Source organism: Crotalus tigris, unplaced genomic scaffold (assembly GCF_016545835.1).
Source record: "Crotalus tigris isolate CLP2741 ecotype Arizona unplaced genomic scaffold, ASM1654583v1 scf7180000023746.1698619, whole genome shotgun sequence".
Classification (NCBI taxonomy): Eukaryota; Metazoa; Chordata; class Lepidosauria; order Squamata; family Viperidae; genus Crotalus; species Crotalus tigris.
This window is the reverse complement of record NW_024100155.1, coordinates 943,576-962,339: the sequence shown is the minus strand read 5'-3', so window position 1 is coordinate 962,339 and position 18,764 is coordinate 943,576. Positions and strand designations below refer to the sequence as shown.

Sequence of the window (18,764 nt, the reverse complement as noted above, 5' to 3'; positions counted from 1 at the left end):
GAGGAGGAGAAGAAGCAAGAGGGAAGGAAGGAGGGAGGGAGGGTGCAAAGGCTGGAGGAAGGGAGGAGGCCTGAGTGCCAGATGCTGGGGGTGGGGAGGGGGGCGCTTGGGAGGCCACAAAGGAGGGGGAGGCAGATCGCGCGGCGGCGCGTGGTCGCCAGAGGCGAGCGGCACAGGCTACCGGCCAAGGTGGGTCAACAAACTTTGCGGCCAGCTTGAGGACCGAACAGCGGGATCCCTTGACCATCTGCTTGGGATGCCAAGAGAAGTGGGGTTCTTCTGGACAACGTTCCCCCCCCCCGCTCCTCTCAAAATCTCCCTAAACGTCCCAAGACTTTGGGTGGAAAACGTGATGTGGATGGTTGGGGCCCAAAAGAATTGGCCAAAGACCAGGAGACGGTTTGCATTTGTGTCTTAACTGGCAATTTATTTACTTGTTTAAGGATTTTTTTTAAAAAAATTGTTTGTTTCTTGCGTTCTCCTTCCAACCTTCTTTGGAAGAAGAAGAAGAGGAAGAAGAGGGAGAAGAAGAAGAAGAAGAAGAAGAAGAAGAAGAAGAAGAAGAAGAAGAAGAAGAAGAAGAAGAAGAAGAAGAAGAAGAAGAGAGGAGGAGGAGGAGGAGGAGGAGGAGGAGAGAAGAAGAAGAAGAAGAAGAAGAAGAAGAAGAAGAAGAAGAAGAAGAAGAAGAAGAAGAAGAAGAAGAAGAAGAAGAAGAAGAAGAAAAGAAGAAGAAGAAGAAGAAGAAGAAGAAGAAGAAGAAGAAGAAGAAGAAGAAGAAGAAGAAGAATCATCTAGAGAAGGAAAAAAGCTGGAGATCTCAAGAGCTGAAGGCAGAAAGGACCACATGCATCCTTAAACTTCTTCTCTGCCCAAGTAAGTCTCCATCTCTGGATGCCAGATTTGATCTCCCTTACCCCCTTCTATCTATCCCTTTTCTACCTCTCTAGGGACTGTTTTGACGCCTCTCTCTTTTCTCTTTCTCCCCCCCCCTTGATTTCTTGCCAAAGGGGCAAAAGGATTGGGGGAGCAAAGAACCCAGCGCTCCGTTCTTCACCAAAAGCCTGGACTGAGAAGATCCACTCCGTCTACCCAGTGTTCGGACTACCTGTTCAGGACTACGAGATTGTACAGTAGTCTGCACATTGGTTAGGCTGGGCTGGGATATGCAGCAGCTTCGACTTGCCACCACGCTGCGGGACGGAGAGGAGCACCCCAGCTGCACGCCAGCCTCCGCCTCCCCAGAGACCCCTGCCCTGTCTCAAATTGGTCTCTTGTCTTTCAACTGTCCGTCTCTCTCTCTCTCTCTCTTTCCTGCCGTGGGGTTCTCCACCCTTGCGAGCCCGGTCTCCCTCACTGTATCTTAGGATCACGTAGCCCCCAATGAATTTTCCTTCTGCAGTTTTAAAAGGATGCCCTCTTCTGCAAGCGTGTCAGCATGGGAAAAGAAAAAATGGATGCCTTATTTTTCTAACCCAGCCCGCTCCTTCGCAGGGCTGGTTTCCAAGTCTCTTCCAGATGTTTGGGGCGTCTTTCCTAAATCTTTGAAAAAGGGGCTGAAGATTGCTGAGCTTCCACTGCTAGTAGGGAGCAGGCCACTTCAGTCGTCGTGCTGTGCATACAGCCCTTGTATCTGCACTCGACCTGCCGTGTAGTTCTCCACCCTTGCAAGTCAGGTCTCCCTAAGTACCTGGGCGGCGTGGATGCCAATCTGAGATATTTATACCCAGGGTGACAGATCATCTTCCAGCTATTTCATATCGATATAAGTAGAAGAACGTCTTTAAGAGATTGGCGAGCTTTTCGGAATCACGGCAACGTTGATGGGGAAAAAAATAAATAAATCAGGGGAGCTTTGTAAAAAATTAACTGTGGAAAGACTTGATTATATAGCTTGCTCAGCCCTTGGGAACGGAGGGACAGCCAAAGAGGCGAGCGAGGGGAGAGAGGAAGAGGTAAAGGGTGGGAGATGAAGGGGGGGGAGAGAAATGCAGAAAGACCCACGCAGGATAATCCCTGCGGTTGGGAAGAAGGGTTGAAAGCCAAAATAAAAAAGTGCCCCATCATCACCTGGAGTCCGCAGCTCCAGCTAGCATTCTCCCAAGGGGCTGGATTGCTTGTGTGGGTTGTGGGTCAGTTGCTTGCGATGGTTTTCAGGGCGGACAAAGAAAGATGATGAGATTGGCAGGGGGGGAAATTTAAGGGCAACTCTGTGTGGCCACTAACTGAGCTGACTTTAGTTCTACCTGGCTACTCCCAAGCGAGGGAGGAGTGTAGGATTGGGTGGAAGGGTTCTAGTCCATCTGAAGGGACCCAGAGTGATTTAATAAGTGGTCACTTTGCTGTCTAGCATGCTTCTTTTTCTTTCTTTCTTGTGTGTGTGTGTGTGGGGGGGAAGGTAATGCAAGCTTGATAGCAAGCAGCAAGAATTTGGGGCGGAGGTCTGCCTTAGATGCACCCGTCTCGAAAGCTACATGGGTCCTACCTAGAAGGAGGAGAGGAGAAGACCCCCGTCTCACCAAGCGGTCTTTGCGTATCTTGAACCAACCTCTCCAGAAGACACCAGCTCATGCAAGGCCGTTGAAGCTAGACACCAACGTTAGACAAAGGCACCTCTATTTATGGGCCTTTACCGACAAATCGGACTTTTTGTCCCCTGTGTCCAAGATCTGCAAGGTAAGTATGGCCACCAGGCATTTCCCTGTTCTAATTTAAACTGGAAGTTCTTCCCTTAAAGACCTTCTCTCTTTTAAAGGATACTATAGAGACTCAAAAGGCCAAGAGAACAAAACCAGCATCAACTGAAAGGCTCTTGAGAACCTGGGAAAGAGAGACGGGATGATTTGAAGGAACTTGGTTTGACTTTTCTCTCTCTCTCTCTCTTTTTTTTTAGAATTGCCTGGAATAAATTGGATTTTGATTTCAGTTTTTTTTTTAAAAAAAAAAATACGCGATTGAGTATCCTTTAAAAAAAAACATCCCTTGTGTTGTTCTTCTTTTTAAAACAAAATTGGCAGACGAAAAGAAACATCTTTGGTGTTCTGATTTCCAAATTACGCAGCCCTTGAAACTTTCCGCGGTTTATTTGGAGTTTTTTTTCATCCCCATCCTTTCATTCTAGAATAATTCAAAGTCCTAGTTAGAAAAGGCGTGTCACAGCTTTTGAAGTACAATTTCTAAAGTGTCTAACTGGCCAGACAGAGGAGAAACTGAAGCCCCAGATATTTTAACTGGCCAGTAAGTTGCTTCTCCAATTTTATCACCATCGTATATACGAGCCTATCCAGAAATAAATCTCGTTCGGTTCACGGAGCATCGTCCAGAGAAGATGAAATGGACATTCTTGTTTAAGGTGTAACGGATCAGATGCCTTTTCAAGTCAGCCTCAGAAGAGACTCTCCTGGATCGTAGCAAAGACCCACCTTCTGGATCCGCAAATCCATCGGTGGAAACAAAATGGCATTAATATTCCTGTCCATCTGTCCCAGCAGTTGCTCTTCGAGAGGACTCCACCGCTGGGAAGTCTCCCCCATCTTGACCAACTTCTCTCTTGATTTGAATCCCTCAAATTCATCCCTCTAGTTGTCCTTTTTTCTCGCCCTCCCAACCCACCATCTCTGGCATGCTTTGCTCTTCTATGTGTTAAAGTCGGCAACGGAACAGATAAATGCTCAAGGTCCATTAGATCAGGGGTCCTCAACCTTGGCAACCTTTAAGACTTGTGGACTTCAAAGCTGGCCGAGGAATTCTGGGAGTTGAAGTCCACAAGTCTTAAAGTTGCCAAGGTTGAGGACCCCTGCATTTAGAAGTCCTACCTTTTTTACCACACGTTCCTCTGTATTTCCTACATCGCGCAAGGAAGGTCTTTTATTTATTCATTAAATGTCGACGTCTTCCCACTTTGGAAATGTATATTTATTCCCAAACTGAAAAAGCCCAGAACCCCAAGCCGTCAAAGTTACACTTTTCCAACTTTTCTGTCACAAGACCCTCGTTCGACACACCCACACCGGAAGCCCTTATCAACCGAAGAACACGGACACCCCCTAAACTCCGCCGAAGAGGTTACCTCGTGGGGTAACGCAACGTTTGGAACCAACCCTCAAGCTCGGAGAACGAACCTCCGTCCTTGTGTCTAGGTTGTTTTGCTGGCAACTAAGGGTTGTTTTGTCTGCTTTCCAGGAGAGGCTACATCCCAAACAGGGCTTGGGGGTTGCCCCTCCAGGTACGAACCAGGTCAGATCCCGCTTAGCTTCTAGGCCGGTTGAGCTCGGCTAAGGAGACCCTGATGATTCACAAATACAACTTTCAAAGACTGGGCCATGACATCCTGTGTAACTTAACCAGGCACAGACGGAGTTGCTACAGAAGGCCACCCTTGTTGCTTTAGTGAGTTTAGTGAGTTATTTATGATGTTCAGGTCCCTTTTTCATCCCTCCTGTCTGGAAGGCAATTAGGGTTTGAAACTCCATGATAGAAGACGATTGATTGTTCTAACTGTCAAGAAATTTCTCCTTAGTTCTAGGAGAGAAGCAGCCCAGAACTAAGGAGAAACTTCCTGACAGAGAGGACAATTAACCAGTGGAACAGCTTGCCTCCAGAAGTTGTGGGTGCTCCAACACTGGAGGCTTTTAAAAAGAGACTGGACAGTCAGTTGTCCAGAATGCTACAGAGTCTCCTGCTTGAGCAGGGGGTTGGACTAGAACAGGGCTTTTCAACCAGTGGTACGGGTACCACCTGTGGTCCATTGGCACCTGGCAGATGGTACACGACCATATTAGAAAAGTAGTGGAGGAGGGGAATGAGCTGAACTGGTGGCTGCACTGCACAAGCCTGAGCGAGAGATGGCTGGAGCTGCAGGGCTGTCAGGGCTCAGTGGAAGCGACAGGATCAGCGTCAGGCTCCAGCTGGAGCTCGGTGCTGATCCTGGTGCTTCTGCTGAGCCCAGAAGAAGTGCCGATCAGCTGGAATGTTGCAGCATCTCCAGGGACTTGTGATTTACATTCAGATGCGTGGCAACTGATTCATATTTATGACGGTCACAGTGTCCCAGGGTCATGTGAAGTGACCAAAACCTGCTGCAACCACCCAGCAGACGGGGGAATAAAAACCAAACACCCCCCCACCCCACCCCTGCTGCCAATCCTCAACAGAAATGCTCACAACAATGGAAACCTCGGACAGGAGGAAGAGCGCCACTGAGCGGGCAGGCAGGTGTCTTGCTCGGCTGTGACTTGGGGGGCACTTTTTTCAGTGCCATTGCAACTTTGAACAGTCACTAAGCAAACTGTTGTAAGTCAAGGACTACCTGTACTTTATCACTTTTTTCCTTCCTTTTTTTTTGGGTCATCAAGTGTTTGACACCTTGCTAGGCAACTGGTGGTACTCGGATGTTGCCGTATCCTAAAAGTAGTACAATGGGCGAAAAGGTTGAAAAGGCCTGGACTAGATGACCTCCAATGTCCCTTCCAGCTCTTTTATTCTTGGGCTCCTGCAGCTGTAGCTTCCTTACTCAGCTACACAGTGACCCGGAGGCAGCTGAAGACATATGGGGCTAGAAGTCCGCCCCCCTCCGTTATTTGTCCAAAATGATGTAGGGTCTCCTGCCTGAGCAAGGGGCTGGACTAGAAGACCTCCAAGGTCCCTTCCAATTCTGTTATTCTGTTAAATTTCCTGACAGTAACAATAATTAATCAGTGGAACGACTTGCCTCCAGAAGTTGCGGGTGCTCCAACACTGGAAGTTTTGAAGAAGAGGCTGGACAGCCATTTGTCTGAAACGATATAGGGTCTCCTGCCTGGGCAAGGGGCTGGACTAGAAGATCTCCAAGGTCCCTTCCAATTCTGTTAAGACGGATGGTAACCAGGGGCATACCCTCACCTTGGAAGCAAGCTCCCATGATATCTCAGAGCCTTGGAGTGGGGCAATGAAAGCCCTCCCCCACCCCTTTTATTTTTAGATTTCCAAACCGTGAATAGATTTGAGCCTCGAGGAAGCCATTGCAATCCCTAAAAATCATCGGAGGGGCAGATCAACCCTGTCCTGGGCTCTCTCCACAAATCAAACTATGGAGAAATGGGGGCATGGAGGGGGCGGCAAAGAAAACAGAAATAATTCCAAAAATAAGATGGGTTTTGGATCCAGGGGCTGAGCTGGGAGTCATTTTTCCACCCCCACATGGTTCTAACGTCGTCTCCTCCGGAGGGGAGGGGGGAGAGAGAAAAATCCTTCCACGGGGGGGGGCTGTCTGGGGCCCTTTAAGATCGGCTTGCATTTCAGTCTTCTTCTAAGGATGAAGGTTGAGGAGGGGGAGAGAGAAGACTGGGGGGGGGGGTGAAGGAAGAAACCTTTGTGGGAAACGGCTGGTATTTGGCTAATGTTCCCCAGATGTGTCTCCTTCTTTTCTGCAAGGGGAGTGAAATTGAGCCCCAAACCAAAGACTCGGTTTCTGCTCCTTCTAGACCTCCAAAAGAGGGGCAAATACACCAATCCTATTTTTCACAATAGAAGAAGGGGACGACAGAGAATGAGATGGCTGGATGGAGTCACTGAAGCAGTAGGTGTGAATTTAAATGGACTCCAGAAGATGGTAGAGGACAGGAAGACCTGGAGGAACGTTGTCCATGGGGTCGCGATGGGTCGGACACGACTTCGCAATTAACAACAACAACAACAACAATTTTTCACAATCCTTCGGTTGAGCGTGTAAACCTTTTCCACTTTCTGAGGATGCCCTAATGATATCCAGTTGGGTAATGAAATATCCACAAGGAAATAACCCAGCTCAGAGAGCACCAAGAACCCCTTAGTTGTCTCCTCCTTCTCCTCCTCCTCCTCCTCCTCCTCCTCCTCCTCCTCCTCCTCCTCCTCCTCCAATCCCATTCCCTTTCTAGCAGTGATGACATTACCTAGCTGGGTAAGGAAAGGTCTGCAAGAAAACAACCAAGCTCAGAGAGCACTAAGGATTCCTCTTTCTCCTTCTCCTTCTCCTCCTCCCCGCAAACCCCACTCCCTTCTAGCACTGATGATGTTACCTAGTTGGGTCATGAAAGGTCTGCAAGTAAACAACGAAGTTCAGAGAGCACCAAGGACCCCACAATCCTCCTCCTTCTCCTCCTCCATGAATCCCACTCCCTTTCTAACACTGATGGCATTACCCAGCTGGGTAATGAAAGGTCTGCAAGAAAACAACCAAACTCAGCACTAAGGATCCCTCCTTCTTCTCCTTCTCCTCCTTCTCCTCTTCCTCCCTGCAAACTCCACTCCCTTCCAGCACCAATGAAGTTATCTAGTTGGGTAATGAAATGTCTCCAAGGAAACAACTAAGTTCAGAGACCATCCAGGACCCCACAGTTCTCTTCCTCCTCCTCCTCCTCCTCCTCCTCCTCCTCCTCCTCCTCCTCCTCCTCCTCCTCCTCCTCCTCCTCCTCCTCCTCTTCCTCCTCTTCTTCTTCTTCCTCCTCCTCCTCTTCTTCCTCCTCCTCCCCACAAACCCACTCCCTTCCAGCACCAGTGAGGTTACCCAGTTCGGTACTGAAACGTCTGCAAGAAAACAAGCAAGCTCAGAGAGCAACAAGGACCCTTCATTTCAACCCTGAACTACCAATATTTCCCCATATTTCTCCATTTTCTTTTTCCTTTTCTGCTATTCCAAACTCTGACCCCAGAAAGATGCCACCTTTTTTTTTTTTTAGAAAAAAGGTTGAAAAGGGGCCATCGGGCGATGCTTATCAAAGGCTGATCCTCCCGGATGCCTCCATTAAAATCCTATTTTTATGTCAGGGACGAACAGGGGAATGAAACTGCTGATTGAGGTAGACCAACATCGCAGAGTTAAGGATGGCAAGCAGTGGTTACAGTTGCATAAAACTGGGAAGCAGAAGGACCACCTTAACGCCGAGGTTCCTCTGAGGGGTGCAGGAAGACCCTGCAAAATTCCTAGCCCCCACAGAAGAGGCAGGAAGAGAGTCGGAGTGAGGATAGCCAAAGGGAAAAAAAGAGGACTCCAGACTTCTAATTTTCCCCAGTTGGATCATTAGGGTGCCAAGCGTGGCCAACACAAACACCACCTCTGGCCCAATGGGCAGAGTTTGGAAAGAGGCTTCTGTCAACAGAGAAAAATGTCCCTATTGATTGGCGGTAAAAGCCCTTGAATGCCAAGAAAGATGAGAAGGTGAACTTCAAACTCAAGGAAACGCTAATTTTGTTTGCTTTGTGCCTGAAGAAAAAAAGAAACTAGCAATCTGCAGGATGCTGGCTTCATTTAAAGAGCTATTCCACCACGTAGGAAGCAGGCAGATATTTAGCAAATATCCTAAAAAAAATTGGAATGAATAGAATAGAATATTAGAACAGGGAATAGACTAGACTAGACTAGACTAGACTAGACTAGACTAGACTAGACTAGACTAGACTAGAGTAGAGTAGAGTAGAGTAGAGTAGAGTAGAGTAGAATAGAATTAAAGTAGGATAGGGTAGAACAGAATTAGAATAGAATTAGAATAGAATATGGAATGGAATAGAATAGAATAGAATAGAATAGAATAAAATAGAATAGAATAGAATAGAATGGAATATGGAATATGGAGAATAGAATAGAATATGGAATAGAATATAGAATAGAATATGGAATAGAATAGAATAGAATATAGAATGGAATGGAATATGGAATAGAATAGAATAGGGAATAAGAGTAGAGTAGAGTAGAGTAGAGTAGAATAGAGTAGAGTAGAGTAGAGTAGAGTAGAAAAGAATAGAAAATAGAGTTGGAAGGGGCCTGGGAGGTCTTCTAGCCCAACCCCCTGCTTTTTAAAATTCATACCGATTCTCACTTCTGTCAATTCTTTAACTAAAAGAAGAACCGCGTCATAGCTTTTAATTCACTGGGAATTAACCTCATGACACGAACACAAAAGCACGCAACTACAGGGTGGGAAATATGGTTTAGCCTCCACTGGTGTGAATTTGTCGGGGTTGTTTCCCCCCCCCCCCCACACACACTCCGATCTCCACCTCCCCAAACGCCTAAGCACTGCAAGAAAGAGATCTCTGCCAATGCCATAAGCTCCCAAAATCTGGACAGAAGCAAAAGTCTTCCATCTGGAGGGGAGCGGAAATTTTTTAGCTTTTCTTTTTAAAAAAAAAGAAAAGAAAAGAAAAAAATTTCTGCTGCCGAGGCCGGTATTTGAGGAGTGGGATTTATGAAATGGGTGGGTGCCTGGGTATGTTGTTGGGGTTTGTTTTTTTTTTTACTGGAAATGTGGAAGAGGAGGGGAGGAAAGAGAAAACACACAAACGCCCCACGCCACTTCCCCTTCCTTGCGGTGGGAAACAAAGGTTCCTTTCTCTGGGGTCCTTCCTGCTCTACCAGCACTGGGGTCTCTGCGCTGCGATTTATCATTTCGACTGGCAAGTAGCAGTTTTCTTTCGGCGGCTTCTCCCCACCGAAGGGAGGCTGAAGACATGTACAGCTGGCTCCCCCCAGCAGACTCCCCTCGCCCCCAGGATTAAAGGGAGCCCCAGTCCCCCACCCACCCCACCCACCCTTCCCTTCTTTCTCCCGATCCCCACAGCTGGAACTGGTTAAAACGGCTTATGCTACTCAGCTGAAGTCATTCCAGGCACCTTTGAGCAACTGCAGTCAAGGATGGGGGGGGGAGGTTGGGCCACCTCTGGAATCCAGATGCCGAGGCCAATCTGAAATCTAAAACGCATGTTTGCTTTTGGGCTGGCACGGTGGTGGAGGAGGAGGAGGAGGAGGAGGAGGAGGAGGAGGAGAAGAAGACAAAGAGAAGAGGAGGAGGAGGAGAAAGAAGAGGAGGAAGGAAGAGGAAGAGGATGAGAAAGAAGAGGAAGAGGAGACGAGAAGGAGGAGAAGGAGGAAGAGAAGAGAAGGAGGAGAAAGCGGAGGAGGAGGAGAAAGACAAGAAGAGGAGGATAAAGAGAAGAGGAGGAAGAGAAGGAGAAAGAAGAGGAGAAAGGGAGGAGGAGGAAGAAGAAGAGAAGAGGTAAAGGAGGAGGAGGAGGAAGAGAAGAAGAAGAGGGAAAAGAGAAAAGGGGAGGAGGAGAAGAGGAGGAAGAGGAGAAAGAGGGAGGAGAAAGAGGATGAGAAAGAAGAGGAAGAGAAGAGAAGGAGGAGAAGGAGGAAGAGAAGAGGAGGAGGAGAAGGAGAAGGAGGAAGAGAAGAGGAGGAGGAGAAAGCGGAAGAGGAGGAGAAGAAAGAGAAGAAGAAGAGGACAAAGAGGAGAAAGAGAAGGAGAAAGAAGAGGAGGAGAAAAGGAGGAGGAAGAAGAAAAGGAAAAGGAGGAGGAGGAGGAAGAGGAGGAGGAAGAGAAGAAGAAAGGGAAAAGAGAAAAGGGGGAGGAGGAGGAGAAGAAGAGGAGAAGGAGGAGGAGAAGGAGGAAGAAGAGGAGGAGGAAAAAGAGGAGAAGGAGGAGGAGAAGAAAGAAGAAGAAGAGGATAAATAGGAGGACAAAGAGAAGAGAAGGAGGAGAAAGAAGAGGAGGAGGAGTAGAGGAAGAGGAGGAGGAAGAGAAGAGGAGAAAGAAGAAGAGGAGGAGGAGGAAGAGAAAGAAGAGGAGGAGAAGGAGGAGGAGAAAGAAGAGGAGGAGAAGGAAGAGAAAGGGGTGGGGAAGAAGTGCCGGGCCAGGAAATTTTTGCGGGCAATGACAGATATGCAACTTTAGTCAAGGTGGGGTGGAGAACAATGAAGAATAATATGGCAGCCCCGAGTGACCACCTCAAGTTTGTGAGGGAGTTATTTTATCTTGGGAATTGTCTCTTGCAGATGAGTCCCCTTCCAAGATTTTGGATGGCCTTCAAAAGTCTCCAAGAGGAGGAACATCTGGAAATCTTAAACCGGAAAACCCCGTTGGAACGCTAAAGAGCTCTTAAGCTCAAAACCAAACCATCATGTGCAAACAGACTCAAGGACTTGGTGGGGCCTTTTCCCACTGGTGTGTTCCAGACGATTTTGGCGTCCAACTTGCAAAATAATTCAGCTCCAAATTATAACTACATAACTCAGAGGCTGGGAGTAATATTTTCCAAATCAACAGAGTGGAAAAATCCATAAAATCTACCCATGATTGCAGTTTTCCCTCAAACTTGGAGACTTTAAGATTTCTGAACTTCAACTCCCAGAATTCTGCTGGCTGGGAAATTCTAGAATTTTAAGTCCACCTGTCTGGAAGTGGCCAAGATTGAGAAACATTGGGATAACCTGAACACCTATCCATTAAATACTTTGAAACTGTCCACGTCACTCTCCAGTTAGTACCTTTATTTATTGACTTGACCACTCAACTGTTCCATTCTCAAAAGATTTTCTCAGATTTCCTTTCTAGGACAAATCCTTTACCATCCTTTGAGTTGACTTCAAATTGTTGTCGCTGCCATTTGCCATGAATAGAATGGAGTAGAGTAGAGTAGAGTAGAGTAGAGTAAAGTAGAGTAGAGTAGAGTAGAGTAGAGTAGAGTAGAGTAGAGTAGAGTAGAGTAGAGTAGAGTAGAGTAGAAAACAGTTGGAAGAGACCTTGGAGGTCATCTGGTCCAACCCCCTGCTCAGGCAGGAAACCCTATACCATTTCACACAAATGGCTGTCCAGTCTCTTCTTAAAAGCTTCCAGTGTTGGAGCATTCACAACTTCTGGAGGCAGGTTGTTCCACTGGTTAATTGTTCTCACTGCCAGGAAATTTCTCCCTAGTTCTAGGTTGAGTTTCCATCCATTGCTTCTTGTCCTGCTTTCAGGGACTTTGGAGAATAGCTTGGCTGGCTAAGGACTTCTGGAAGCTGAAGTCCACAAGCCTTAAAGTTGCCAAGGCTGGAGATCGTTGCTCTAAAGGATTAGAAGATGAGATATCCCGGTTGTGTGATCTGATAGGTTCTGTGGACAACTATGGACTCCAAGAACTCATTTCAGCGGGTTTAGAATTTCTTTTCATTTAGGGCGGAGAAACGGAGAAGATAAACTCACATCCTTACCTCATCGTCTTTATACCACGAGAGATTCTCTGCAGTCAGGACAAACCAGTATTCTTTTGAGCCGCCCTTCATGATGCCGATATTGTTGATCGTGAGCCAACCCTTGCGGATCACCTGGGTCACCAAAATACCTCAGAGTCATGAATGTTGATCAAGGGACCAGACTGCCCAAACACAACTGCACCACACCACACACAAGAAGCGGCAGGATTGGCTGAGTAGCCGTTCCACGGAGCATAAACTCAAGGCAAGGATCTGAGATTAGCAATGTGAAGTCTTGGGGAGGGGAGGGAAATGTGGAAAAGCTTTAGGGAAATAACATCTTTTTTTGTTTTTTTGCCCCTGGCCGTTTCACCATCCCCTAGGTCTAAAAAAGGGAATCTCTTTGCAAAATTACGCACTGCATGCAGCCACATTTGCGTGGGTCGGGATTATTAATTAAGCAGGGAAAGGAAGAGATGAGAAACAAAGGAGGTTAATAAGCACTTAACAACTAAGCAAGAACAGTGTTGGGAAACAAAGAGAAACTGGAGTCCCTCTATCGTGTGTTTGTGCTGGGTGGACCCGTCAAGCATCCTCACCGCTTTGCCCTTGAGATGTTAAAACCATGAACCTCAGATTAGGACCTTTGAAAATCATATTCTCCACCTCTCTAAAGAACAGCCAGTTGGCTTCACCACTTTCCACCACTTCCGCACATCCCTGGAACAGGGTCCAATTCAAGAGGGCACCATGTTCCTAAGATGGTGGCCTTCAAAAGTTCAAGAACTAGACGCTCCAGAAAAGATAGTTAGGGGCCACGCTCACTGGAGAGTGTGACAATTGTCCACTGCATCTCCAGAGCAACAGGTTGAAGGACTCAACTGAAGAGTTCCATCTCCAGCTACTAGAAATTCATATTTACTGAACTAGGTGCTGCAGGATGGTCCCATTGACATATAAATCTTTGTTCGACAACTAGGAGCTCCAGAAAAGATAGTTATGGACCACGTTCATCGGAGAGTGTGACAACTGTCCACTGCATCTCCAGAGCATCAGGTTGAAGAACTCTACTGAAGAGTTCCATCTCCAGCTACTAGAAATTCATATTTACTGAACTAGGTGCTGCAGGATGGTCCCATTGACATATAAATCTTTGTTCGACAACTAGGAGCTCCAGAAAAGATAGTTATGGACCACACTCACCGGAGAGTGTGATAATTGTCCACTGTATCTCCAAAGCATCAGATTGAAGAACTCTACTGAAGAGTTCCATCTCCAGCTACTAGAAGTTCATATTTCCTGAACTGGGTGCTGAATGATGGTCCCATCGACATGCAAATCTTTGCATCTGTTCATATCAGGACGCAACTGTGTTGGGATGCCAGCACACACATGACATTGTTTTTGGAAATGTGTTCCCTTGCTTTCCATGTCTATCATCCTAAATTCTGGTCAACGGTTGTCCGTTGTCCTTTTCCCCTCTCTGTTGGGCCCTTAACACTTCTCTCCAGCTTGGAATCTGCCTGTTGAGTTTCAGACGTGTTTACAAACACTTGTCTGTATGTCCTGCTCTTTCAAGGAGCATCTTCCAGATGGGAAATGACAGGAGCTGTAGTAACCCCATCCCCGAAGTACCAGCTAACGCGGATGGAAGAATTTGCAGCATGAAATCTGGAATTTTAAACTCTGTTTCTACAATTTCCTCCCCGTTTCTCCGCTTGCCGTCTCTCTCTCTCTGTGTCCAAATGGATAAGCCCTTGCCCAATTAGAATATTTTCTCTTCCTTACTTCTCTTTTTCAAGAAACCCAGGTCAAATTTGACGTCTTTCTCCCTGTTTGGCCTGGAGAGCCCTCGTCCTTCCCAGAGGTCTTAAAATTAGTATTTTTTCAGACATGCCACAAACAATGAGTGGCTATTTATTCCCCCCCCCCACCTCTTACTCACCAGGATTTCATCCTGAAAAAACAGAGCAGCACCAGCAGAGACAACAGGAGCAAAGAAAAGAAAAATTATTACTCAAAAAACAAAAGAAAAAGCAAGTGGAGGAAGAAGAAGCAGCTGTGTGCACCAAAAGTATTTGTGCGTGTGTATACACAGAGAGAGAGAGACACACACACACAAATACACACATATACCTATAGCCTTCCCAGTCTGATTCCCCCAAATGCAGACGCCACAATTTGCAGACTTCCACGCCTATGGAGGACCATGGGAACTGTAGTCTCAGGTCATTCGGAGGATACTAACTTAGGGAAGACTGGTAGACAATAACACCCCCCCCCAAAAAAACCCAAATATTTACAACTGCAGATGTTTGCTCAAACTAAAGCCCAAATAGCCTGGAACACTAAAAATCTCACACCGCAAAAGAAAAACTGCTTAAGTAAAAAGAAGAAAGGGGGGGGGGGAAATTAAGCATAGGCTGTCTTGGAGAACCCCTAAATTGAGATTGTGGACCACTCAGCTTTGGGGGCTTCAGCATTTCCCAACTCAACTGAGTCGGTTTAGGAGTTGGGGGGTCCAACACTGATGGAGAAGGAAGGAAAAAGCTGATTTAAAAGGACATCTTTCCCAAGACGTGTTGACGAGAAATAAAAGAAATCTCGAAGTTTGAAAAGACTTGTTTTGACTTACTAACTAGTTACTAGAGGGTTCAGGAAATATCTGCTAGGAGGTGACTTACAATTTATAATTTTAAAGGATGGAGACCAAGTCAAACCCTGATTCAAAAGCGGCTTTCAGACATCAGATGGCCGGGATAATTTCAACCAAAGCAACGCTTAGCCTAGCCCACCTAAACGAGGTAGTCCTCGGCTTACGACCACAATGGAGCCCACTGTTGCTAAGTGAGACATTTGCTCAGCACGTTTTGCCCGCTTCACGACCTTCCCTGCCACCGTTGTTAAGTGGATCACGGCAGTTAAATTAGTAGCACGGTCGTTGAATGACGTTGCTCATCAAACGGTCGCAAAAAGGGGATCGCGTGACTCCCCCGCTGTGACCGTCGTAAATATGAACCCGGTTGCCCGAATGTAAATCACCTGACTCTGGGGATGCTGCAAAGGTCGTAAGCGTGAAAAACTGGTCCTGAGTCACTTCCGCCAGTGCCGCCGTCACTAAACGAACTGTCGTAAGTGGAGGATTACCTGTATAGGTAAGCAGCATCTGGGCTGGTAGGGCAGGAGATGAAGCCCAGCCTTGATTTTTAACTGATCAATGCCTGCTAATTTCATTCAGTTCCTCAATTTTCCTCTCCCTTTCCCAAGCTACGGAGTGCGGTTTTTTTGGGGAGAAGGCCATCCAAATTTCTTCCATCTTCACAACACTGCCAACAAACCCCAAATCCAAAATCTACCCATCTGGGGGCTCAAAAATGGGGTGCAAACGGGAGCGGATGGATGGCCAATGGGCAGAAACCGAACGGACCTACGTAGACGACACATCAGCCGACAACCACAATGGACATTAATTAAAGCATCCGCCATAAATCATGCTAAATAAACAGGGAAGGCCACTGACATCCATTCGCGACACGGGAAACCCTCCACCACCAACAACTTTCAATGATTGAAGAGTTTTTACCTGATTCCCAGCTGTTTTTTTCTTATTCATTTGGCTGCTCCTTTGCTGAGCACTGCAAAAGAGAAATTAAATTATTATTATTATTATTGGCCATAATTACACTTCCTTTCTGGGATCTCCCAAGCGAAGATAGACTACGAAATACTCTATAGATAAGGAAAAGCTTTCGTTCCAATATAGTTTCCAAGTTTGCCACGTTAAATTTTCAATCAATCAATCAATCAATCAATCAAAATTCATCAGAATACAGCTGGAAGGGACCTTGAAGGTCTTCTAGTCCAACCCCCTGCTCAAGCAGGAAACCCTATACCATTTCAGACAAATGGCTGTCCAGTCTCTTCTTAAAATCTCCAGTGATGGAGCACCCACAATTGCTGGAGGCCAGCTGTTCCACTGGTTAATTATCCTCATTATTAGGTTTCTCCTTAATTCTAGGTTGCTTCGCTCTTTGATTAGTTTCCAATCCATTGTTTCTCATCCTGCCTTCTGGTGCTTTGGAAAATAGGTTGACCCCCTCCTCTTCTTTGTGGCAGCCCCTCAAATATTGGAATCCTGCTATCATGTCCCCCACTAGTCCTTCTTTTCTCTAGACTGGCCATCCCCAAATCTTGCAGCCGTTCTTTGTATGTTTTAGTCTCCAGGACTTTGATCATCTTAGTTGCTCTTCTCTGCACTTTTTCCGAAGTTTCAAAGCAGGTGGGAAGTGTCTTTGAACGGTCACTAATGAACCTGTTGTAAGTCAAGGACTGCCTGTAATCAGTTGGTTCTCCTGCAACCTTGGGGAGAAGACTCTCAATGGCTCACAGCTCCATGAAAACACAAGAACGCTACAGAAAATATATATGAATATATATCATATATGAAAATGTATTAAAAACCTAACACATTATATATGCCCTCTGGAGAAAACAGGGTTTTCCATTTTTCCAACAAGGCTGATCATAAAATGGAGTTAACCTCTGGGTGAAATTTCTCAAGAGGAACAACTTCAGGACCAAAAAGAATGGGCTGAAGTCATCTCCAAGAAGTATCCCAGAGGTGTTTTTTTTCAGGAGGCAACTGGACTTCTTTGTTTTTCTTTGAAGACGTTTCGCTTCCCCTCCAAGAAGCTGCTTCAGCTCTGCCTGGATGGTGGGGAATGGAAGGATTTATACTCCTCGCAGACAGTTATAAATATTTCCATTCCCCACCATCTGGTCAGAGCTGAAGAAGCTTCTTGGAGGAGAAGTGAAACGTCTTCAAGAAAAGTCCAGATGCCTCCTTTGGGACAACTATGACCTGGAGGACTGAGAGTCTAAGAAGTACGTTTCGACCCAGGAGTCTTACTTGGCAAATCCAATGAAGTCTTCATGGTTGGTGTTCATGTAGGACAACTCAATGTCTATCAGAAGCATGACCTGGGGACGAAAATCGTGCCAAGAGAGAGATGAAACATTTGAGATCCTCCAAAAGGACCTTCATCGACAACTCCATACTAAGCTCGCGGTTACTAAGGCCAGAATATTTCATCAGAGCCTCCCAAAGGGTGGTTCTTCTGCTCCTATAACCCTCATGGAAGGGGATCATGGGAGTTGAAGTCCAGCTTGTCTGGAGACTTCCCTGAGGAGAAAGGATGGGCTTTGTTGGGGGACTCCAAATGAAAAACAGCCCAAGGGATCCCTCTGGAAGGGGGCAGTTGAGTGGCTACAGAAATGGGAAGCTTCTCCAGGTGAGCCATACCTGGTCTTTGGTCTTTCCTTCTCTGTCCCGGATGTGAGTAGTCACGATCCGCTCCATCTCCTCCCGCAGGTGAGGATATTGGCTTAGCTGTACGGGGGGGGGGGGAAGGAGAGGGAAGAATGTCCAGACAGAGAAGAAAGTGGAAAACATACCCCCATGACCCCAGGAACAGGTGTTGGGCAGTGAGAAAGCAAGAGGGAAGACTATGGAAGAAGAGAAAGCTATGAAGATGTTTTTCCAACGTTCAACCAAGCTGGGAAGTTCTTCCTTAAGACCCACCATAAGCCTGCTTTCAACCATGGTGGGTTTTCTTTTCGGTGGAAGACAAATCCATCCATGGTGGCTTGCAAATCATGGCTTAGGGGAGTCAGTATGTGGAGTGAGTTCAGGCCAACTGGGCCTTAACCAATCAACCACGTTTCAAGGAACCATGGCTTGGGATGATGCCAACAGCCATGTCTCCCCCGCCAGGAGGGTGATGTTGAAGATGAGTTATGGAGTACATCCAAACACATTTACATTTTTAAAACATTTTATGGACTTTACGATAGCCACCATTTCAGGAGACTCTGGGTGGGTTTAACAAGGAAACCATCACTAACCACCATTGAACAATGGGTCAGAAGTCTATTTATGATCTTTTGATGCTTGCTGTTGGTTCGGACCAGTGTTTTTCGGCCCCTTGAAGGTGTGTGGACTTCAGCTCCCAGAATTCAGCTGTGTGGAGAATTCTGGGAGCTGAAGTCCATGCATCTTCAAGTAGCCACGGTTGAGATACATTGCTCTGGAGGTCTTCTTCTTTCTTGCTGCAGACAGCAAAAAACCATGCCAGAAATATAGACAAAACCCAGCTTGGAAATTGGAAAACATCTCCTCAATTCTCTTATCCAAAATGGACCCCAGCCCATTCCTCGCCCTGCAGAAAAGATCCTCCCCCCAGTTTAAGCCACACTTTGACCCTCGCCAGTTTGCATATCTCATGCGGGGGGAAAGCATCCAACGTTGTGAGCAAGGGAGGACATGCGCAACAAGGACACCGGTGGGCCACAAGCAACTCACGTCACAGATACATCCTTTTCCCTCCCCCCAAAAGGAACATGCATTGGGGTGCACAGGGGAGGGGGGAGGGGGCTGTAACCTAAGCAGCACCCAGAAAATGCCATCCTTTTCATGAAGAGAGCAGGCAAACTGGAGGAGGGGGCTGGTGGACGCCTTTAAATTCGGGGTGCCATCAGATTCCACCTTCACATATTTCAGCCCGTCCCGTTTCCTGCTCCTGAATCTTTCTAACTATGATCCCTTAGGAAGACAAGGGAGAGGTGCCTCTCCCTGCAAACCATGGCTTGTCAGATCCCCTGATCCATCCCTAACCTACATCTGCAGACAGCTCTTCCCTTGACATTTGTGCACCCAGTCCCCCCGGTTCTTATCCATGGCCACGAGTGAGGGGTATATCCTGAATTGGAATTAGGATTTCATGGTGGGTCAGCAGGATGTTGA

The 18,764-nt window shown here is 46.8% G+C and overlaps 1 protein-coding gene across 15 annotated transcripts in view; it reads right to left on the bottom strand.

Moving 5' to 3' along the window:
- The window catches only part of DNM1 (dynamin 1), a 64,966-nt gene that overhangs the window by 20,622 nt on the left and 25,580 nt on the right, over positions 1-18,764 (bottom strand). For 12 of the 15 annotated variants that reach the window (XR_005553963.1, XR_005553965.1, XR_005553964.1 and 9 more), the window contains exons 11-15: positions 17,265-17,351; positions 16,872-16,942; positions 15,546-15,597; positions 13,908-13,919; positions 11,981-12,094 (exon numbers count right to left, since the gene is read on the bottom strand). Coding sequence is in view for 11 of the 15 variants with exons in the window: in XM_039321598.1 (XP_039177532.1) it covers positions 11,981-12,094; positions 13,908-13,919; positions 15,546-15,597; positions 16,872-16,942; positions 17,265-17,351 (336 nt within the window). In the remaining 4 variants the exon portion in view is untranslated. The remainder of the gene's footprint in view (positions 1-11,980; positions 12,095-13,907; positions 13,920-15,545; positions 15,598-16,871; positions 16,943-17,264; positions 17,352-18,764) is intronic. The other 3 variants (XM_039321605.1, XM_039321600.1, XM_039321601.1) reach the window with 1 other exon arrangement.